General features: G+C 43.4%; 1 protein-coding gene across 1 annotated transcript; it reads right to left on the reverse strand.

The window, feature by feature from the left end:
* Positions 1-11368: 11368 nt before the first annotated feature.
* Positions 11369-22777, reverse strand: MDH1 (malate dehydrogenase 1). The gene is made up of 9 exons (XM_086745709.1): positions 22629-22777; positions 17248-17346; positions 16827-16923; positions 15662-15837; positions 14160-14282; positions 13851-14027; positions 12667-12780; positions 12377-12466; positions 11369-12009 (listed from the first exon to the last, which is right to left on the reverse strand). The coding sequence occupies exons 1-9, from the start codon at positions 22629-22631 to the stop codon at positions 11884-11886; spliced, it is 1005 nt and encodes a 334-aa protein (XP_086601835.1). The 5' UTR covers positions 22632-22777; the 3' UTR covers positions 11369-11883.
* Between the last annotated feature and the right edge of the window lie 1052 nt (positions 22778-23829).

A 23829-nucleotide genomic window follows, 5' to 3' on the forward strand; every position in this document is an offset into this window, starting at 1 on the left:
ACTATTTCTGTCATTGTTTACTTTGGTTCTTATGCATGTTTGTAATGCATAAATAATTTCACTGAGTGCTTCTACAGGAACATCCAGAAATGACCTCCTCACCAAAGTGACCAGGTGGCCTCGCAGCAAGAAAGGCTCAAAAAAGGCAAAAGCAGGGTGTGATGAGGACTAGCTACCCTCCCATGCTGTAAAGCACCTTGTGTCTTTTCTGCTCAGTGAAGACAACCTCCAGCAGATACCATTGATGGCAAAAGGACAAGGAGCTTGTCTGCTTGGGCCTCACCACCTCCCCGTGCTACCCTTGCTTTTTGACACTTTCGTTGTGGGCATGACAACAAGACAGATCACCATGTTCAGTGCAGAGACCAGGTGGCAACACACTCATGCCGGTGTATCACCACTGCAGAGAGGGCAGGTGTTTCACCATGGCTGGACCATGCGGTACTGTGCTCCCCGTGCACCCCAGTGGTGGAGGTGCTTGCTATCCGACCTCAGCATCTGGGTGCTTTCCTGTTTTCCTCCTGTTTTGTGCCTAGAAACTCTTCAAGCAAATTGGCTTTTCAGCTGTCATCATGAGCACGATGCTTTTGTGGTAGAGGTACACCCACTGTGAGGACCTGGAGGTCAACAGCATGGTGCGGCTGAAAACCATAGATTTCAAGCATTTTTCCATCACATCCAACCCGTGTCTTCTCCACTCAAAGCAACTTCCAGCATTTCTAGCTTGGTTAAATAAATCATCACGGTGCTTGTATAACTGTCTCCATGCACATTCGAACAGAGTGACATGTGCACCACATCAGCACAGACACACAGCTGGAAACCACGATGGTCCTTCCTCCCATGTCCTGCAGACCGTTAGGGCCCCTCGCAGCCCTGCAAAGTTGCCAAAAATTGCCAGCAAGATAAGAAACCTCCATGGGATCAGTAGAGGACATGATTTCTTCTGACCTACTGCTCACCAGCTGAAAGCAGGGAATCTGAAGAGGGATGGAGGAACCAAAAGAGGGGTGCAGTTTTTTTCTTATAAGCCCACCTTCTCACAAGAGAATGTGTCACCTAGAAAGTGAAGGAAATGTGGAAGGACCTGGATCTAGGCACGCTGGCCAGAGAGACACTGTTCAAGTGGCAAAGCCCTCAAGATTACTCGGAAGCAAAGAGCAAGGAGTGACACAACCCAAGTGAGCCAGCAAGGATCTAAGGGGAGAAACTTGGTCTTTGTTGACTCAGATAACTGCACTGATGTACAATGCAGAAGACCTGAGTGCCAGACCCACGTATGTGGTAAGGAGTGTAGAAACAGAGCCAGGAGTGTGTGTGGGATGACTGAAAGACAAACAGAGAGACAGCACCCTGCTATTAAAGCAAACAAAACTCTGAGAGCGAGACTTTGGGAATCTGATTGAGAGCAAAGGGATGGGAGGCTGTGGAGGGAGACAAGAAAGCCTTGAAACAGCCGTCCTGATGTGCTGCTTTCCCAAGGGGCTGCAAATGAAATCAAATCTTCTCAGCAGAAGGAGGCCCAGTGGACAGCCAGCTCCTCACAGCAAACACACTAATGGCACACCAGGAAAGCATTCCCCTCCCAAGAGGAGAGACAAAGGCAACCCCAGCAAGTGATACTTTGTGCAACATTTTTTATTTTCCCAAGTGGAAAAGCTGAATGTGAGCAAAATGTGTGGACTTCTACCACTATTTGCAGGTGAGTAGGTGCTTCTCATTCATTACAAGATGCTACAGACTAGAAAATAGGGGAAACTTTGCGTGCTGCAGTTGCGGTGAAAATGTTCTTTCAGGCAACTACGAACCAGCTCCATCAGACAGGACTCACAGTGATGATCTTGCTTGGATGCTGCTGAAACTCATCTGATGCACAGATACTTATACATACACACACGTCTGCTCATGCGCTTGCACATCTTATTTTCACCAGACAATCCCAGCAGTGTTGCTGGTAGGCAGCCCAAGGAGCCAGAGTGGGAGGAAGAAATGAGCAGGTAATTGATTATTCAGCAATTAGTGTACACCCAAAGCTCTCCCAGCACTGACAGCTGAGCCCAGGAAGCCCTGAAGGGTTTTGGTGTCTGTCCCACACCTCCTTCAAGGGCGGCCAGCTCCGTTTACACGTCGGCCACTGCAGTTCACGGTCTGCATTTTAGTACAAACCTTCCTTAATTGGCCAGAGTGGGAATCTCCAACCCAAGCAGGAAACATGAAAAGAGAGGGGATAAGATCTGAAGGGGCAAAGCTTAGCCCACCAGCCTGGCCTCAGCACTAGCCATGGCTGCGAAAGCAGGCAGATTGGCAGGGCAAGGACAGGAGTGGCAAAACACCCTCAGATATCATCATCCAGCCCCACCATCCTGTGTTTGGTACCTCAGACCTCTATTTAACCCTCACCTGCTGTGCCCAGTGTGATGCTGATCACCAGGAGAAGTATAATGTGGTCCATTTACTCACGGATCAGCTGTCAAACCCTTGGAGACCTTTAAGCATCAGTGTCCCTGCAATGGTGGCAACAAGCTTGCCTAAATTCTGCTGGCAGGCGTAAACTGGAGCAGCTCAGCTAATTCAGCTTCACGGCACGTGTGCCTGGGAGATGGTGAAACAAGCTTCCTTCTTTTGCCCCACCGTGGGAAAGGAGGATATAGAAAAGGAAGGAAGGGATGGCATTTTGTAAAGGTCCCACTGTAGGTGGAAAGACAGCAGAGGCAGACGTCGGTTCTGTTCTACAGAAGGACAATGTCCTCTTCACGGCACAGCACACAACGGCAGGAGTGCTGGGAAGGTACCCACAGACACTGTGCTGGACAGAAATGGAGAGACAGAAATAGAAACAAACACGCTCGGGTTACACATTTGAGTGAACAACCGGCTGCTGACAAGCAAGATGACAAAGCCTTGTTGTATTTTTGTAATAGAAAACTCATGCAAAAATTCAAAAATATTGCTACAGGGCTCTTTCCCCTTCAGGAAATTTGTGATAATCTGGCAGAATAAGATCCTAATTTTTTTTTTTTTTTGTCTTGGTATTCACATGGATTTGCTGTAGGGAGCACATAAATTTCAGATGGATTCTGTATGGACATCAGATACAGGGTTTAAATCAGAATAAATACAGGATGCATATGTGACAGAAGCCTTCCTAAGGAAACTGTAAGCGGCAGAGTTAGAAACCCCAAAACTTTCAGGTGCTCCACCATGCCCTCAAACAGCAGCACTTGGCCACTGCCCCCTCTTACCAGCCAGGACCAGTGATTCCCATTAAAAGCAGTTCAGCCCCACAGGAGGAGGCTGGGATGACACTGGGGAAGTGCTCCCAGGCATTCAGTTATGGGGAGTTGGTTTGTAGCAGCTGAGACCGAACGGTTCCTCAGATTTTACGGTTACTAGCCTGAGTACTAAAGAGAAACTTAATTTATCCCACATCCAGTTTTGCAGCAATGCAGCTCGAAAGAAGTATGGTTTACATGGAGCCTGTATTAATTATTTCTCTACTTGTGCAACACGCAGATGAATTGCCCAGCACTTGCCAAAAAAAAAGCCAACCTCATCTCCTGTGGCCTTGCAGAGAGAAATGGGAATGGCTGGTCATGCTCTGGCAGGCTCCCCCCATCCTCCAGGTATTTCCACTCTGCAATGTCCAGGAGCCCAAAACCCACAGAGGTGGCCTCTGGTCAGTCTCCATGTGGCTCATCTCCTTCGTCTGCCCACAGGAAGGCAGAGCTTTGAGGGAGGCTTTGGCTGTTTCTCAGTGGAGGCAGATGTTTATCGTGGAGCAGAGTGCTCGGCTCTGCAAGCATCAACACTGGCACCACCACCCGTCCACACTAAAGAGATGTTACCAAACAGCATTTGGCTTTCTTGTGATAAGGTATTTCACAACCAGGAGCATTGCTAGCCTTTTAAGATTTTGCCTTAAAAGCCCACAAAAGTAGCATAGCCACCCTCACCTGCATTTAACTTCACTGGTTGGGAGAGGAGAAATTAATAGGTCAGGATTACTTGTTTTGTGGTTTGCTCGTTGATGAAGAGCTGGTTGAGCTTTCCTGCTTTGCTCGCCTCCCATGCCAATGTCAACTGGTGCACAGCCACCCTGTCTTCTCCAAAGTGCTTGGAAGGAAACTCTGACCCTGCCCTTAATAGCATCCTCCATGCTTAACTCATTTTGCAAATATCAACCAAAAGAAGCCAAGGGGCAAAAATGGGTTATGTGGCTGCCATTGGCCAGGATGTCTCCTGCCAAGCTGGCAGTAGATCTCATTTCCTGAATTTATAACTTGATCTCAAGTGCTGTTCCTGCATGGGAATGGAAGAGAGGGTCACCAGCAGGGGTAGCGCCAATTGTCTTACCAAACGTGTCTGGAGTTTATTCTCCTCTACTTTTCATGTAGACATGTCCTCCCTTAGGTGGAGGCAGGTGTCCACCCCAGTGGGGACGAGGGCTAGCTGATACCGTCCCCCTCCTCTCCAAGAATTTTCTGGGCCCCTAGCCTTGTAGCTGCAGAATTGGAAGAAGATTTGTCAGTTTTCTCTTGGTCAAGTCATTTAAATTCTCCAGGCTCACCAGCTGAGGGGAAAAAAATCCTCCCAGTGTGACTCCCTCTCCACTAGCTCCACCTGGAGGCTCTGAAAAAAACTTGCGTTGTAAAGTAATTTTTTTTTTTTTAATTTATCTGTTTATTTACGATTTAAGGCTGTCTTGGCATTGAAAACAATTGATGCCAAAAAGCACCCAGGCACCCAGACAGCTGCAGAAAGCTGTCTCTGCTGCGGTCCCACTCACTAAGCTGAGCCAGAAGCACCATTTGTCATTCAGCTCAAGGATTCATGTGAAAAATACGTCACTTGGCAGTGTCCTGGGATAAATATCAGGTTATTCTTATAGTAAAATCCCATCAGGGATACATACACTGCCCTCTTCCAAAGGAGGAGTTACATAGGACAACCCTGATGTGCACACTTGACAGCTCAAGATGAAGAAAGCCTCTCCAAATCTTCTTGCTCCTGATAATCACTAAGTGCAGAGAGAAGGGGACATGCCAGACCAGAGGAGAGTGGAAACTAAAGCCTCTCCACGATTCTCCATTTCTCCAAGGTTTTCCTGCTTAGGAACAACCTGCACAAAGACCCACAGCCCTTGGAGTTGTCCTTCCCACTCTTTGCTTCCTGTTTGCCTCCCGTGGTGAGACAGCCATCCCAGGAAGCGGCAATTGCTTCTCCACTAACAGACGTCCCAGGTAAAGCTACATTGGCACTAGCAATGTCATTTGCAGGCTGAAGATGCGTCATGATTGTTGGCCAATGATGGTCTAGAGAGAGTGATAAAAACAGAGAATAAGAAAGGGAGCTCCTGACAAAGAATAACAAGTCTTAATTAGATAATTGTCCCAAAAGCTGGATGTGACTTCCCAGCCAGAGCAGCACCAGAGTGCTATTTAATGTACCCAGGGTGCTCTGAAGTCAGATGTCGTCCTGCCTGATGTCCGTGCAGCGTGAAGGCAGGACGTTGCCAGGTCTATTTTTTCCTCCTCTGACTGATAACAAGCCCACGCTGGGAAGCTCTTGTCAAATCGAGCTGCTGCTCTTGAACTCCAAGTCTGCAAACAGCTGGGCGGTGACACGTCTGTCAGGTTAAACTATTTTAGGAAACAATCTGCCCTTTTTCAGTCATGAAACACATGAAAGGCCCGCTGGCAAAATTTGGACGTGGCAAAATCCCATCATCCAAAGCTGCCTTCCTTATCTTTCCCTATGAAGTGGCAAAGATGTGCTCCCCTCTTGGGACCCTCGCCTCAAGTACACAGAAATCACTGGGATACGCATGTACCCATGAGATGAGCACCTTCTGACGGATAAAGTAGAAACTTTTCAGACTCTCACCTCTGGCTCCTACTGAGCTGTCTTCCCTGGGTTTTCAGCCCAGTAGACCTCTGTATTTTCACTCGTCTCATGTATGCTGCCCTTCTCCATCCTCGGTTCATCTGGGAGCGACAGGCATTGCTAACACACATCCCCATGTCCCTGTGCGATGCATGCACAACACAGCCATACCCATCATGGCTTATGTTTAGTTTGGAGTCAATCTCCCTTTTAATATCAGAAAGAAATGTTAACACACTGCCTTTTAGGAAGTTTTGGTTTTTAACTTAGAAAGCATAGAGATCCTTTGAGGGGTTAATTCTCTCCTGCAACCTCTTTGCTGAGAAATAAGCCTCATTCTTCCCCATCTTTCTTGGCTCTTCACCTTTTTGGACTCCCTCTGAGTTTAGCTTCAGGAAGCTCTTTTCGGAAGAACCTGCCTTTGAGAAAGTGGACTTTTTTTTCCCCCAGAACTGGAGATCTAAGTGGGAATTAGCACAGTGTGCCCATGTTCATGGTGCCGAGGAAGTGACACATCCTCTTTTTAACTGCTGAACAGCAAGTTTACCTCTGGGGTTTGCATTCAAGCCCGCTGGCGTAAGCGGCTCACACTGTGCTCTCTTCAGTCAGGCATCCTCACATATAAAAAGCGCATCTGTTGTCAGCTCAGCATGCGGGAGAGATTTAGCTAAAAATACTTATTACTATTTCCTTCAAGCAGAAAGCACAAATGTTGTCTTTTTTCCTCTCCTAGGAGTGTGGAAGTGCAAAGGTATGGGCAGAGCTTCCTATTGCCACCTTCCCAACCAGGAGAAACATCACCGTCTGCCCGACAGACCTCGCTGGGCTTGCCACACAAGGTAGCATTTATTGTGGCACTAAAAACTTGCAGTTTGCTGGGGTTTTTTTTTCCCCAAAATCATCCACTTCTGTTGCTGTGTTTGGTTTCTTACAAAGCCAGTTTTCAGCCAGACTATTGAGTCTCCGTCAGTGGGCTTTCAGCAGGGGTTCAGATTGCTCCTGAAATAACTCCTGTGCTGGTTTATTAGTGGCTTCCTGAATCTTCCATCTCACGTTTGGAAAGGATTCTGTTCCCACTGGCTTAGGAAATAATCATATAAATATAATACTTTTTGTTTGGTTTTTTTTTTAACTAAGATCACATCAGCCAAAGTGTATTGTTGGTCTTATTTTAAAATGACTCAAGGTCTGATCGGTAGAGCAGTCATATTTTCCCTCCACCAAGCTGCTCCTTCCCAGATTTCCTCTTCAGCTGTGATATGGAGGGTAAAGAGAGGGAGCGGGTACCATGGGAGCAGGATGGCCTGAACTGGGGGGCTTTGGGCCACCGGAGAGAAACAGAGTCGTTATGGTGTGAAGTCAACACAACTGAGAACTTGTGAGTGGCCACAGGCTTGTTCATGCAGTGTGTTTCATCAGGAGCCAACAAACACTTACAGCCTCAAATATGAATTGGCTTGAGTTGAGCTTTTAATGCGTTTAAGCAACAAATCACTCCTGGGAGTATGACAACTATGTTTTGTGAGAAAGCAGGCAAAGGTCTCCGCGCAAACCCTTTGTCATTTAGATACAAATCACTTGATGATTGTGGTTAGCAGACTCAGAAAAATAAAAGCATCTGTGCAATTAAAGTTTTAGTAGTAAATTAATATGCACGATAAAAGAGTCTGCAAAACCAAAACAACGGGCTTATTTTTGGCTAAGCTGAAGACTGCATCTCTGTCTAAAATTATTTACCTGCAGTTACAGTATTTTATTTTAAGCAGCTGGCTGTTCAGTCTCTGTTCTGATACAATAGCCTGCGTCATGCTCCTCTGCAAAGCTGCCACTTAAAAAGTTGTTGGAATGTTTTTTTTTAAAAACAAACTTTGGTATTTGAACACAGAATATCAGCATTTTCAGTTGCAAATATTTATATTTACTTAAGTTCTTCTCTCATGCAGAGCTGCAGTTATCCTCTAGGATTTGCTATTTGGAATACAAAATATGTCTGTAAATAAGTCCCCAAACCACAAGAAGGGGGTGGGGAGGGAGCCGGGGGAAAGAAGAAAAAATATAATCCTAATAAATTCTTCCAAGATAACTTTCCACTGTTTTGTAAATCTGGTGCTTTGAAAGCACGCTGCATCTGTTTTACTTGCCAGAGAAGTTCTCTTGCCTTCCTTTGTGCAAAGTGACATTCGAATCCCATTGATTTGATATAATATGATGCCTTACAGAGTTGTCGAGGGTGCAAATTTCTGTGGTGAGCATCAGCATAATGTTGATTTATACTCTTTGAGAGAGCTTCTAGCTTCACCTGCAGTCACCGTAAAAAGTACCAGGAATAGCTGCAGTAGGAGAACAACAATGCAAGAAAAACTTGAAACCAATTTTTTGTTCATTTGGGGAAAAGCTTTGTTTCTTCTCTCCCTCATAAGAATTCTTGCTGGGAATGGGAAGCTGTCAAGAAAGCACACACATCAGCTAAGCAGCCTGCCTTGTACAGCTTTCACCAGCAAGAAGGGAGGATTTGGGATGTGCATTTTCCAGGTGCTCTGTGACAAAGCATGCCAGTCACTATGAAGTTTCCAGTCTTCCCTGGAAGCCTTTCTGCCAACACACAGACTCAGCCAGGAAGGGGAGCTGCTGTTTGAAGTCCTAACTTTTGTTTTCTTGGGGAAGAAATCAGTGAACAAAAGTGGATGTGAAATTCCTTCCTGCACAGAAAGTATGTACTGAAAATACGATCATCACTAACTGAAGAATAACTTTAGATACTTTCATATTTTAAGTTAAGAGATGCAGTTTGTGCTAATATTTTCAGTGCCTTTCAATTACATAGGTCAGAAGTCAAACTCCTGCTCAACACAGGCTGATCTGTATCTGGTTGCTGAGGGCCAGGTCGAAGGATTGAGCTTCAACAACCTCTCTGGTTGCTTCAGTATTTGATCACCCTCAGATCTGATAAATCAGTTTCTCGTGTACTAACTTGTCTCCATTGCCTCTTGACTTTCCACTATGAGCCACTGAGCCTCGCTCTGCCTTGTCTGTGCCCTCCCACAAGGTAGTCATTGACAGGATCTCTCTGGAGCATTTCTTTCTCCAGAATGAAGAAATCCAGCTCTCTCAGCCTCATCTAATACATCTTGTCCTCTAGCTTATGAACATTCAAAAAAAAAAAAAACAAAACACCACAGAATAGAAACACTTCAACGAAAAGCGAAGTACTTAATACTGTAAGTTTGGAGTAGCAATGTGCAATTTTCCTCTTGTACTAGAAAACTGTAACTCCGAAAGGCAGAAAGAAAAGTGTATGGCTACTCTTTCTGCTTTCATATGCTTGCTTTCATACGTCGCCTACTAAGGGAAGAGCAAAGCGCCCTGCCAAAACAGTGCAGACTGTACAAAGTAACGCAAGCCACAGTAAATGATAGCTAACTGCAGCAAGAGGGAATCTCCCAGAAACATAAAAACTGGAGAAAGTAGAACAGCGGACAAAACAGTTCAGAAACATGAATACAAAGAATATCCACCACTTGCTAGTTTGAGAGTTTTAAGTAGTGGGGTAGTAGTTAAGTATGTGGTCAAGGAGCAGATGAGAGATTTTGTGTTGGATTGCTTCACAAAAGCCTGGAGGAAATACAAACAGTGCTTAAAACTCATGAGAGGAGTCAAATGTAGACTCAAGTGTTAACTTGAGGACGTAAACATATCAAAACAAAGTCTACCAAGTACTGAGGTTAATGATGCAATTGTTCTGATACACCAAGTGTTATAAGCATCACTTTATAAGAAGTGAGTTGTCTCCTGGAGAACCTGGCTTTAAAACAAACATCAAAAAAACCCTAAGAGCCAGATCTTCCAGTTTTACCTTTTAAAGCTTCTTTCCTACCTTGTGATGTTTCTGTAGGTATGGCACAAAACATACTATAAAGTAAATCCTGCTGGTGTGTAGCACTTACAGTTTTTAGGCATAGATGTGTACTCGTTCCTTTACCTAGTCTGTAGCCTTCTTAAAAGGAGTAACAGCGTGCACTATAGCTACTTCCTGTAACATTCACTGTAAAACAGTCTTAAAATCAGCTGTAGCATGGTAATGACTGGAATGAATTCCTTTGGTCCTCGGGTTCACGTTCAAAGATTTCACTGACTTTGTAATGGCACACCAGAAGGCAGTCATCACATGCACAGCTTTCCTTACCTCCCCAATTTCTGCAGACATATGAAATTCTTAGTTTCTCCACAGCTAAACTCCAAAGGGTTTAGAGGAATAACAAAAACAGTGAAAAAAAAAAATATGGCGTATGTACTTCTTGTCTATTCCTAAGACTGCAGGAATGCGTAAGTTCTTGCAACAGCTGCTTCATAACCATTCAAGGCATTCACTCACTGTGCCCTGTCTCCAGCTGGCCTGTGCCGCAGCAGACATCCCCATTTCCCAAAATGCTTGTTTTCCCATTCAACTATTTCTATATAGTAAGTCTTTGCTGCATTTCTGTACTTAATAGCTACAGTAATGTTCTGAGAGCAGACTTTTTTTAAGCATAAGCCTATTGGTGCTTGCTGATTTATTTTACATTCTACTTGATAAATCCTCAAATAAACCATTCAATTTGCTTAGAATTCAGTTTAAGTGTTTGTTTTTTTTTAAATCAAAATAGTTCTAACTTCTTGAACCCTCATTTACAGACAACAAACCAAAAAAGGGAAATTAGATGACTCCAGATACGACAGACCCAAGATTTACCTTAGTACAAGGCAGAAACACTTATATTGGAACAGGACAGACAACAACTTAGCACTGACATTGTGTAGCAGAAAAATCCCATTATCATGAGAGTTTGCACGCTGCAAACAGGGATGGAAGTATTCAGGTGCTTAGAAAACAAACAGACCAGGCAGCACATCTAAGAAATTCCCAGAACAACACACCTAGTCTAAATCCCTTAAGTCTATGTAAGGTGGGTTACAAGAGCAGGAAGAGACAATGCAGGAGTCTAGGAGAAGAGGTACAGTAACATGCACCTGCGTGTTTGCAAAAGAATAATTACAGTACAATATATTTGAAATAGTTTCCTAAGTTAAAATGTTTGTAGGCTGCACTAGGTAAATTCTCAAGCAAGTATATTAACCTCACTTGGTCTTAACCCTTGGTCTTAACCAAGTGAGTCCTTGTCTCCCGAGACAAAAGGCTTTGAAGCTACAACCAAATTAGCACCAACACTGCTTTTGAACTCTAGTGCTGCGTTTAGGTTTTTGTGTCCCTGTTGACATAAAGCAATTTTGCCTGGGAAAGACAAATGAAAGTGCTAGTCATCAATAAAGCTTCCTAAAACTAGTTCCCCTCAGTTTCTTAAAATAGGCCTTCAGGGGTTTGTTTTGTTGGTTTTTGTTGGGGTTTTTTTCGGTTTTTTTTTTTTTTTTATGTTGTATTACCAACATTCTGCTAGTTACATAACTAAAAACATCCAAATAAAGTGCAACAGACTACTCGTAGCCATACTTCATTAAGCATCTTTTAATATTTCTATTGACAAACATTGTAAGCATAACCAGAGTGAACAGTATACACTTGGAGTCTGCCCAGTGACAGATCTGAGTCACAGGACTACTGGTTCAAGGAGAACTATCGTCATTCTAATTTCATTCTCAGTTGAGCCATAGGATGCTGAAGTGATCACGGACTAGGACGTGTTCCAATAGTGCCAAATTCTAATAAAAACTCAGATTGTGCGTTAGTAGCCACGGCTGATGCAAGTAATTACTCTGTATCATACACAGAAAGCAACTAGTATTGAACAGACAAAAAGTTTGGTCAACAAACTAGTTTAACTTCTTTAATAACCTTTCTGCTAACAACTCAATAGGCACAACAGTACCAGTAAGCATATGAACTTTAAAATGCACAATTGCCACAGACAGTTGACTTGAATACAGCAATAGTGTTTGGTAGCAGACTTAGAGACGACTTTTCGATTCTTCCATTCTCAAATGATTTTGTATATCCTCATCATCTAGTCATGCACTGGAGAGGAATTCCACGGCAGTCTCCTTCTCTTCGGTTAACTCCTTAGCAGTCAGATCCATCTTCTCACGAGAAAAATCATTAATAGGAAGACCTTCAACGAACTTCCAGGTCTTGTCCTGTTTGAAAACAAAGAGCCCCTCCATGTAAGAACAAATTTAATTCAGTCTGCACGAAGGAAACTCTGCAGCATAAGAAACAAATTTTTAGGCCTTAAAAAACACATCAGACAGAAGTCAATTTTGTTTTCAGATAAAGAATGCAACCAGCACCAGCTAGTCATGTCAGATTCTTCTCTTGTATCAGTACTTACTTGACAACTACTACTACAAAATGGTGAATAATGGTCCCATCTGTGAAAGACTGCTAAAACCCCAAGGGCCCAGCAACTGCAGTCCCATACTAAATGCACTGCTGTTAACAAGCTCATCCGACAGTTCAACTAGGTCTTGCAGAAGACACTTAGATTTAAATACAGTTAGTTACCTTGATCACAACAGGGAATGAATATAGCAGGTCTTCAGGAACACCATAAGAATTGCCATCAGAAATAACTCCCATGGAAACAAATTCCCCCTGAAAACAGAAAAAGGGACAAATACATTTTTCACTGCTGTAAGCAAGTAAAATTTTAATTTTCAATATACTGTATCTCCTGTGACACACTATTTCAGAAAAAGATTCTTCCCCTTCTCCACACACACTTGAAGTCAAAGACACTGGCATGTAACCAAAGCACTAGGCAAACAAGCACTTGCTCAAGAGTAACATCTTACCGCTGGAGTGCCAAACCAGATGTCCCTCACATGGTCACAGATAGCTTTGGCAGCTGACATTGCACTGGACAGCTTCCTGGCCTTAATAACGGCTGCTCCACGTTGCTGAACAGTCTGCAATTAAGAAAGAAAATCTTCAATTGTAAAGCAGCAAAATCATGGCTTGTCTAAACACTGTTAGTAAACGCCATGAGGAAAGACCGTCCTTACATCATTATTTAATTTCATCAGTCAAAACATAGTTCTATCACTACATGAGATACAGAAATACAATCTAAAAGAGTTTTGCCAAGACAAGAACATAATGGAATATTTCAGAGGCTGGTTCATTTCTTTGAACCTGCTTTACAACTAGAAGCCCTCTGACTTCTCTCATACCAACTAGATGTTTCAAGCTTTTACCATCAAGAGACTACATGTGCGTCAATAATAACAGATTCTCAGAGCAACACTGGGGAATTAAGTTTTTTTGATGAATACCAATGTGAACTACTTACTTGATCCTACAATATTTAATGCATAAAGTTCATTTAATTCCCAAAGATAATTGAACCTGCCTCCCTATACTCATGTTTATATTTAGAAATTTTGTACTTAAGTAATCCTTGTTTCACTTTACATTGCATTTATGTAGCCTGTGCTCTTGATCAATTAATACCATTATTTTGTTTTAATACAGTACATTATTATTACTACCCTACATTAAAACATTTGCAGGTGTTTTCTGGATTTTTCAGATTACTTTTCAGAAATGCTGCTGCTGAGGCCATAGATTTAGATTTGTAAAGTGTGTGCATGCATGCATGTGCATGTGCAGGGGGGGGCTGCTAGGCTTTTTTGGTGGGTGGGGAGCAAATGGAAGATCATCCTACATCATCTACAAAGCTGCCCCAAAAAGTCACCATAGTGAACTGTGTCAGATGAGTTGCACCTGAGCTATGATCAGAATTATTTTTGTTGAATCATTTTAGCACTCCAAATGGATTTTTCTAGCAGTATTTACTAAGTTCCATAATGCCTTAAATTTTTCAAGAGCAAGTAACTGATAGACACAAGCTATCTGAATGACTTATTCTAGTGAGACAGAAAGAGCTGCCTCACTCAGTTATTTACATAGTTTACAGTTTCATATGAGGTTAGGAGAAAGCACAGAATGACCATTTAAAACAGTCCCAAGATCTTACCAGGATAAAGTCTCCCTTCAGCCAGCTGTCATCTTTTATAGCTTCATAAACTCCAACTTCCTTTCCTTTCACATTTACCTTCGCATGGTTAACATCTGGATATTGCGTGGAGGAGTGGTTGCCCCAGATGATGACATTCTTCACATCATTAGCAGTCACACCAAGTTTCAGAGCAATCTAATCAGAAATTAAAGATGTCCATTGTATTAACTTCAGCCTCTCAATCCACAGGCTTCTTTAATAGCATTGCTCTGTTTGTATTTAGCAGAGACAACAGAAAGCATTCTACTTTGAATAAGCCCTTTTTACCTGAGATTTAGCTCTGTTGTGATCCAAACGAGTCAAGCAGCTGAAGTTTTCCTTTGGTATTGATGGGGCTGACTTGGATGCAATCAGGCAGTTAGTATTTGCTGGATTCCCAACAACCACAACCTAAAAATGAAAAAGGGGAAGGTCAATGTGGAAAGATGAAGAAGCTGTTTCTGCAAAACAGCTCCCTCAAGTGAAATATATAGCTTTGCCTTCAAAAAAGCTATCAAAAAGTTAAGTTTTCTAAATCTCTTGGTTGTCTTCAGCAAGGTTTTTTTTTTTTAATGTCTGTTTGTTCATAGTCACTGAGTCTTTTATAACTGCATAGAAAAATATTTTCTAGCTAGGTATCTTCTTTCTAATTTGACATTCAAATGTGAAAGAGAACAAGACTTCTACGGAGACCTGCACACTGACCCACAGCCTGGCTTCAAATCCCATGCTACTAGAGAGAGGGAAAGCACGATGCATACACACTAGTCAGCCCACAGAAAATTCACCATCACCTTTTAAACAGTTCCTAGACTGGCTGCCACTGCTTTATGTAATTGCTTTATAATTAAGAAAGCCAGAACAGTTACTTATCTCAACGTTCATAGGCAGTTAGAAGTAAAATATTGCCTGAACTTAGATCAATTTATTACCATGGAAAACTGACTTTTATTCATCCTTCATCTACTAATGGTGCCTCAAACGATTAATGTCAAGCTCCATATACTCTCAACCACACAAGCTAATCTGCAAACCTCCCTTTGTATTTCCCTTTGTGAAAGCGAGTTCAGTAAATTTTCCATTACTCTGCAATAGTTATATTGATAGTTTTTATTCCAACTGTACGAAGAAGCAAACAAGTCTTTAGAAGCAGTAGGAAGTTCATCAGCAGAGGAAGCAGACATTAAAAAGTCAGTTACAAAGCACAGTTGGAGTCTGGGTCTGAGATTAAGAGCAGTAGGAGAGCAGCCACATGATCCCATTAACTGTGCTGAAGGAATCTCAGAGAGAACAATTAAAAGCTTCCAATGCTCCAAAGACCAAGATGCAAACAACCTAAATAAAGCCGGGGTTTTTTTTGTGCAATTGTAATTCCATATTGATACTGAAGTTAAGGGTCATTATGTTAAAGCCACAGATGGATATAAAGTAGGCAGCTGCATGTGAATAATTTAGTTCTCCCAGAGAAGAGAGATAACGAGTAGAAGATTGCCTTTTATTTTTTAATACAGCTTGTTTTTTAAAAAAAAAATAATTAAGAATTGCTGGTAACCAGTTCAGAGTATGTGTGGAATACAGCAATATAACGTGAGACTTACCTTCTTCAGCAAACAAATTAAGGACCAAATAATCTACTTATTTAACATACTGTATTTCATCTAACCTTGAATGCGGTGTATTTTCCAGGGCCTGCACTGAACAGGCTCCTGCTTGCACAATGTCATTCTACAATGTATTTAGATCTCTACTTAACTCAGAGTTAACTTTTTAAATTCAGTTTCTATATTCACCTTGACAGTCTTTTTGGCATACTTGTCCAAGGCTGCACCCTGAGACTTGAAAATTTTCACATTTGCTTTGAGTAAATCCTTCCTCTCCATGCCCTCTCTCCTTGGCATGGAGCCAACCAGAATGGCTATGTCAAGGTCTTTGAATGCAACTTCCTCCTTGTCTGTTGGAATGACCTCTAAAAAAAAAAAAAAAAAAAAAAAAAGGGCGGGGGGAGAAAATCTAAGATAAATACTCATGGCAAAGTGTTAATGCGCATGTTCTTTGGTTCATAAATAGTATATAATCTGATCTGACAACACCACCACCTACCCCTTCCAAAACTACAAGTATAGTCATTTGGCCCTAAGTCCACGAATTAAGTACTAGCTACTAAACCATTTATATACAGAAATATTTATCTAAAGCTTTAGAAATACATTCTGAAAACACAGGAGAAATCTATGGAAAAAGATATCTTTCATGTGTCTCTATCTAAATATATATATATATATATATACACACAAACACATATGTATATATGCTGTTCTTCACTTTTACAAAAAAAAATTTGTGGCAAATACCAACATAAATGACGTTTTCCTCTCCCTTTAACAATTCAAATGGCAGAAGTTCAGATTTGTACAAGTAGAAGAGCTGGTAGCTACACATAATTTTTTTTTTAAGTACTGTAATAACTAGAGTAGCACCTACTTGCTCCCTTTCTTCTGCTTGTTTAGACTATCAGAACTTAACTTATTTACACAAACTGATAAGTGATTTTTCAGGTTGTGTCTTTATGCAGAAGATATTTCTAAAGACTAGATTTATTTTTGTTTACTTACTAAAAGCATCTGGGCATATCTAAAGAGTCAATGTTGTTTTACCATCAGGCCAGAATACAATGCATAAATGCACAAATATCTGACAATCTGTTGCACATGCTGACAAGCCAGGATGAGATGATATAAACCAAAACCCAGGTATCTGCATAGTCACGCAAAACTCATGTGATGACATTCTTCCTAGCTTACAGCTGAAGTTAAATTCTCTTCCACAAAATACAAAACCAAGAAAGGATCATCTAATATTTTCTTCTCCTTAACTTCCTGCCAGCCATACAAACTTGTAAATGCAACAGTTGTACTAGAATATCTTGTAGGTATAAGAAAAATTTCTTTCGGCCACCTTTCAGCAGCGGTAGAGCACAGTCCTGCAGCTCCATCACTACACCTTCCAATACAGTCATCATGGGGGTGATATCCAGCAGCACAAGAATAAGAGGCTGTGAAGAAAGAAACGGTTCAGTGCAAGTTGCACATAATCTGTTCTGAAAATGAATTTGTCTTGTTATCTGCTAGAAACTGCTATCTTGTGCAAGACTTAAAACCCATTTAAAGAAAACAGAAAAACTTCAGCACGACCAGCAACTGAAAGTGTGAGTAACAGAGCAGGACTCTATTTTCACTACTTAAAGAATAAATTACTTGCATATTGGTAAACCATTCTGAGTGTCCACAAGAAAACTAGTCTCAGGGACTGCAGTTCTAACATTAGTTTATTAACTACTGCGTAGAAGACACAAGTGATAATTCATTGTAAGAGTTACCTGTTCTTTGCCAAAGACATCTCCCTTGGCAATGCTGTAGAGCAGCGAGTAAGCAATCTGGCCAGCAGCTCCAGTTACCAGGACTCTGATAGGCTCACCCTGCAAGAAAGTTACGGAGACTTACACACAGCAACGTGGTGCAGGCTCACACCATCTGAGCACCATAAAAATTAACGGTTAGTACAGAAATAAGGACGAAAAGCATGTGCCTAAATGTGGACCAGGGCCAGCTCCTGGGATCCTACTTCCATTCTGCAATTTCTCTACTTGTTTTTACAGAAACAGACCACACTTGCAAAAATATCCCTAAGAATTGCTCCTGGAAAAGCTTCCAAAACAGCAAGAAAGACAATCTATTTGAAAACCTTTGCATTCCTTTTAACAATGTTGCCTTTTTAGCATGAGGTATTATAATCTGTACCAAATCATTAGATTACCTGCTCATATGTCAAACTTACTACAGAAGTTTTATGAGCTGCCACACTTCACCAGTTTTCAGATTCTTTAATTTTTGAGGGCTGTTTCCATAAAGCATTTTGAACACTCACTTGCAGCCAAAGACTTACTGAATGCCAGAAACCACAGAATCTAGCGGACTTAAAACTACTGCCTCACTAAACTGTTAGGCAGCAATTTAACAAATCCACAGACAAAAGCTACATTATGGACAAATACAGACACTAATATCCGTAATACAAGTATCCACTGTCAAACTGACCCAAAACTCCAAAAGACTGAGAGAAGACTGCCAACACAATGCTATATTGCAAATAAGGGGGGAAAAAAAAGGCTTATCCTATAGCAAAAGTCCATTTTGTTAAGCAGAACTGAGACTTGGGGAACTCTAGAGGTTATTTAATACTGAAAAGGGAAAATACACCAAAGGACATTTATAACTCAATATTTTGTAAGCCTGGGTTTTTTTTGTACTTCCCTTTTTCCCTAGAGGCAACAGGGCTGGGGCAGATTGTGCTAGGGCAGGAACAGGCAGACTCCAACCAGCCTGCTGGAATCCCATGCCCACTTTTTCAAATAATTAAAAGATGATCATTTGAATTATGGACAAAGCATCTTCCACATTCAATTACGTCTGCAGTGATTTAATTGCATACTGGGCTGCATTATGAAAAGCGTAGCTTGCAGAACAAAGGCAGGCATTTCCCTTAGTGCTGGTGGTTGCAGCTGGAATACTCAGTCCAGTTTTGGAACCCTGAGTTTTAGAGGGATGTTAAAAAAAAAAAAAAAAAATCAAAGAAAGTCCAGGCAAGCATTACTCAGATGGTTGGGGCCCAGAGTTCACATCCTCTAAGACGAGGCTGAGGGAGCTGGGTGTAGTCTGGAGAGGTAGAGGACAAGGGGTGATCTAACAGCCGCCTATAACTACTTTGAAAAAGGTTACAAAAATAACACGGCCAAACACCTCTCAGTAGTGGCAGATGGCAGAACATGGGGCAACAGTTACAAATTAAGAGAAAAAAATCTCAGAGTGGTCGTGCTGCACTGGAACAGGGTACCCAGAGAGTCTGTGCAACCTTCATCCTTGGCGGTTCTCAAGACCCTGCTGAAAAAAACATGTATGACTTGATTTAGCAGTGGCAAAAGCCTTGCTATCAGGCTGCACCAGACAACCTCCAGACTCGGTGCAAGAAAGAGTTCAGACTAGATGACCTCTAGAGATCCTTTCCAACCAACATTCCTGTCACTGATATTTATAGGAAAACCATTTTGGGATTTGAGTGTATTCTTTCTGCAGAAGTGACCAGCCAAGCACAGCTGCATCACGGTACCATTAGGTAACTATAAAAATGAGGCCACCTACTCCATTTTACCATGTACTAGACAAAATGAGAGCCCAAGTGATGAAGATAAACTACTGAACTCACAGATTCAGACCTCAATATGATTTTGCCTTCATAATGGAATGATTATTTAAATATTTGGTTAAATGTCTACTGGTTATGGTGTTGAACTGCATTATTTTCTTTTGAACCTGTCCTACTGCGAAGTCTCATCCCTCGAACCTCATCAAAATTCCATAAGGAGGGGGAAGGAGAGCAGACTATCAATTATTGCTATTTTAAATCTCAAAACTAGTTTTGGTACACTATTTTTAAGTAGGGAAGTTATACCCTAGAAATGTACCATGATGTCTGAATGATGACAAGCAGCACAGATTAAGACGCATATCAGATTTTAAAGTCAACTTTTCAGCATGTTTTTAAGGAGAATATACATTTTGTTTATGTAAAGGGAACAATGAACACTCTTTTAAGGCAGCTAATCATATTAGTTAGGATAATAACTACTGGAAAATTACTGTGCTGCAAAACTTTGTCCTGCCAAAATCCTGTATCAGCAGCATATAAGAAGTGATCCTATGCTAAGCATGCTACTCCAAAGTCCCACGGATAACAGCAGAATACATTGTCTTTGAATTTCATAGTATCTGAAATCAGCTGTGAATTGATTTCTGAATTTCCAGTGAATGGAACAAAGATTTCAAGAAGTCAGGGTCCTTCTCCTTTGCAACCTGTGAGCCAGTCTAAAGTAATGTTACAAAAGGGCAAAAGTCAAAAAGAATTTTTTCCACTACATGCACTTTATGTGCTAATCTGATTTAAACATTAAAAAATGTAAATCTATCCACTAGCATTACAGTATTTAGCATAACAACAGGAGAGGGAAGGAGTGGAAGATAAAAAAGCAAAAGGTAGGACTATTTTGGGTTTTTTTTTTTAGTAAGACAGACTTAAAATTTAGCCTTGTTCAAAAAAAAAAAAATCCTTCAGTCATGAGTCAGCTCCACCCTCTCAAAAAAATTATGTTTGCTTACTACCATCCTTCCTGTTCTCCTCTCATTTTGGGCTGGAGGAGGCAGGAAAAACCATAAGCTAAAATAAAGTGAGGAGTACTGCCTACTTGGTTTTTTGGGTTTTTTGTTTTGTTTTTTTGTTTGTTTGTTTGTTTTTTTCCCCTCTCCAAGCCTTCAGTACATTGGATTCACATACAAGCTTTCCAGGAGCCCCCTGCCCCTGCACCAATTGTGAGCAATTAATATCAAAGAAATATTCATCCTCTCTCTCTTGATTCCAGGAGCTAGATTAACAAGACAAAAATGTTGTGCTTCTTACAAAGTACAGTTAACTATCCCCAGAAAAGTTATGACACATGAAAATAGTCATCATTGAGCATTTGAGGCAACTTTTGGAGGTTGGATGCTTAGAGAAATTAGTAGCTCCCCAGTGGAAGCTGTAGGCTCCACACATTCATGTTCAGGTCTTTTAATCCATGACTTGGCTTCTGCACTGGGCTTCGATAAGAATACTTTCATGCTGTGCTAACCACAGAGGTGACCTTTACTCATTCTCAGGTATACAACAACTAGAGGACAAATTAAATTACTATTTCGTTTCATAGCCTTCCCCACTTCACATACAGCTGATGTATAGTTAAAAAGCTTTCGGAAACTGAAAGAGTAATAAAGGTAATGATAAAAAGGAAGAAGAAAAACCTGAACATTGCATCCCCAGATACCCTGCTCCCTCTAAACCAGCAAACATGTAGGATTTCTGCCCCTCCTAAATTATCACAGACAAAAGTAAAGCTTCCAATATCAAATGAGGAAGCTGGGGGCTTAACGCCCTCCCTCCTCACACACTTTGAGTTAAGAATGCAGTGCCTAAATTATCTCTGTGATTACTGCTGATATTAGTAGACTTAAAATATTAGTGCCATACCTGCAAATAGCACTACACCATGAAACCGATTCAGGAGGTCACAAAGGTAAGTAAAATACTAGTATAAAACAACCCACAATCTATCAAATGTGGTAACAAGAAAATCTTTGTCCTGTCTACACAAGTAACGGACTTTGCATTATTAATCACAGTTATAAAAGATCTCTTTAAACATTATTGCTGATAAACTTAACTGTCTGTAAAATATCAACTTAACATTGCTCCTGAATATTAAAGCCAACTAAGCTATCCCACCTTGCTTGACAAGAACGATTTAAGCATTAAATTAAACTCTATCTCTTCAAAAGTCTAGTCTGCCTAACAAACTTTCCCTTTGCTCTCCCTTGTTTAAAGCTGAGATGCGGTGACAATAAATTTATTTGGAAATGTAGCAGAAATTATTGGCAAGAGAGTTGTGCACTTTAGCAACCCCAGCAGCACTATGGTCATAGACTGAATTCCAAAGGAGTTCTTTCCTTAAGAAATGACCTTGAGACAGGTGCCCTTAAAAACCTTTTCCATTTCATTTAGCTAATAGCAGTTGCATCAACAGACAGATGATTTTATGTCAGAAGTTTGAAGCCTCTGCCCAACACCAAATGCATAATTAGAATAATGACATTAAGATACAAACAGTGACATTCTGAAAAGTTGGGACAAGTTTCAATGAGCGGTTCTCTTGGAGACCTGCAAATTTACGGCAGTCTATGTTTTGAAAGCTTAAGTAGAAACTAAAGCTTGCTGTCTTATGGTCATTCCTGAGAATCTCTATTTTGCATAGGAAATGCATTGTATTTTTAGGGTATAGCTGAAATAATAAGCCCTGTTTCAGAGCATGCAAGCATCTTTTCTACAGCAAAGTACTAAAAGTAAAGGCTTGAATAACAGGGTATAAAATCTAGAAAATCATGGAGAGTTTTCATTACTATAAAGGAAAGCATGGTCTCTGTGCAAATTTCCGTGTGTGCGCATACATAAAATATATGCATGCCACAGAAAAGTAAAGCACTCCAGTTCACCTGTGTAACCTCAGGGCAGAGCTAGGACTCCTTGATAATCTGGAGAACCTACACAAAAAGCTGGATTTCTGACGGCAAGCAGGGGCGAAACGAGAGAGGAAAAGATTTTACAGGCATTTCCCCCTGGGCTGACACAGAACTGCACCCAGAACCCGTCTCAGGAAATTAAGGAGCAGACATTCCCATCTTATTGAAGGCGATGTGGCCAAGCACGGGGCTCGGCCAGGCGCCGGCTTTACGAAAAGGCGCGATGACACCGCGGGAGGGCCAGCACCAGGCCGGGGAGGGTGGCTCCGGTCCCGGGGAGGCAGAGACGATGCTAGACTGGCGCCGCGGGGCCCGGCAGCGACCCCCAGGATGGAAGAAGGTCACCCCGGCGCGGCCTCCGTAATGGCCGAGGCGAGCCCCGGGCCCGTTTCTTCCCAGGTGCCAAGAGCACCTTCAGGTTACCCTTCCCCAGGCCGGGGCCACCCGGGCAGGAGGAGCCGGCGCCATTTCGCAGCCACCTCCGCCTGACGGGAGCCCCCTACCCCAACCGCCCGGCCGGAGGGGCCGCGGCCCGCCGTCACCCCCACCCCAACCGCCGCTTGGAGGAAGGACCCGCGGCTTGGGGAGCGGCACCGACCATGGCTGAGAGGAGCGGCGGGTCCGGCAGCCTCGAGGTCACCTCTACAGCGCAAACTGGAACCGCGGCAGCGCTGCGGTAAGGAACGGCGGAGGGGCGGGGCGGGGCGCGCCCGCGCCGCGCGGCCGCCTGGGGGTTGTAGTCGCGCCTCCAGCCAGCCCGCGCAGTTTATGTCTCGTGGTGAACTACAACTCCCAGCGTGCCTCGGGGCGGGCGCGCCTCGCCCCCGGACACTATTGGCCCCGCGGCAGCGGTTACTTGCCACCCCCCCGGCCCCATTCATTGAAGGGCAGAGCGGCGGCTCCGAGAGAGCCGCTAGGGGGCAGCAGGCGGCTCCCTTCGATGCGCATGCGCTCGTGGGAGGGGAGGCGGGGGGGGACTTGCGGCAGCGCGGGCATTTCGGTTTGCGCATGCGCCAGGCGAAGGGCCGACGTTGCAACGGTGCGGGCAGAGCAGAGGGAAGCGCATGCGTGTGGAAGGAGGCACGGGCCGGGGAGGCCGAGCGGCGCGAGAGTGCGTGGCTGCTGCGCCTGCGCAGGTGGCGGAGCTTCGTGGTTGCTAGGTGACGGGGCGCGGGCGGGCGGGAACCTAGCGGCGGCGGCTGCGCTCTACCTGCTCCCCCCCCCCGTCCCCTCCCTGCTCGGTGGGTTGGGGTGCGCGGCCTGGCCGTGCCCTTCCCTAGGGTGGGCATCCCGGCGGGGCCGGGACGTTTCCAGGCGCTACCTGTAGGCCCCTGTCCCCGCTCTAGCGGTGGTGCGTGGCCTTTGGGCCACGCCCGTCACTTCAGTGAGGCGGGGGGGGGGAGGGGGTGGGTAGGTAGGCCAAGCTCCGGGGCCGGTGAGGGCGGCCGGAGCCTTCCCGTCGCCTTCTCCGCGCCGCAGCCTCTTGCCCGGCTTTCCCTCGGGCCCAGCCTTCTCCTGGGCAGTTGTTCGTGGGCACCCGCGCCTCCCGGCAGCCCCAGGCCGCCGCCCTCGGGTGCTGCCTCCGGCTCCCGTATAGGCTCCGGGTTTCTTTCCTCGTTTCCTCTCTCCCTACTGCCTGTGGCACCTTTCTTTCGTCCCTTCAGGAGAAGGTGCATAGCTATACTTACACTTTACAAAATCCTCTGAGCTTCTGCTTGGCCGTTTCCTTGGTTTTTTTTCACTTGTGGCAGGGAAAACAGAGCTTACGTGTGCTACTCTGCTGTTTAAACAGCGTGACC

The sequence above is a fragment of the Chlamydotis macqueenii genome, chromosome 3 (genome assembly GCF_036417535.1).
Source record: "Chlamydotis macqueenii isolate bChlMac1 chromosome 3, bChlMac1.mat, whole genome shotgun sequence".
In the NCBI taxonomy this organism is placed as follows: Eukaryota; Metazoa; Chordata; class Aves; order Otidiformes; family Otididae; genus Chlamydotis; species Chlamydotis macqueenii.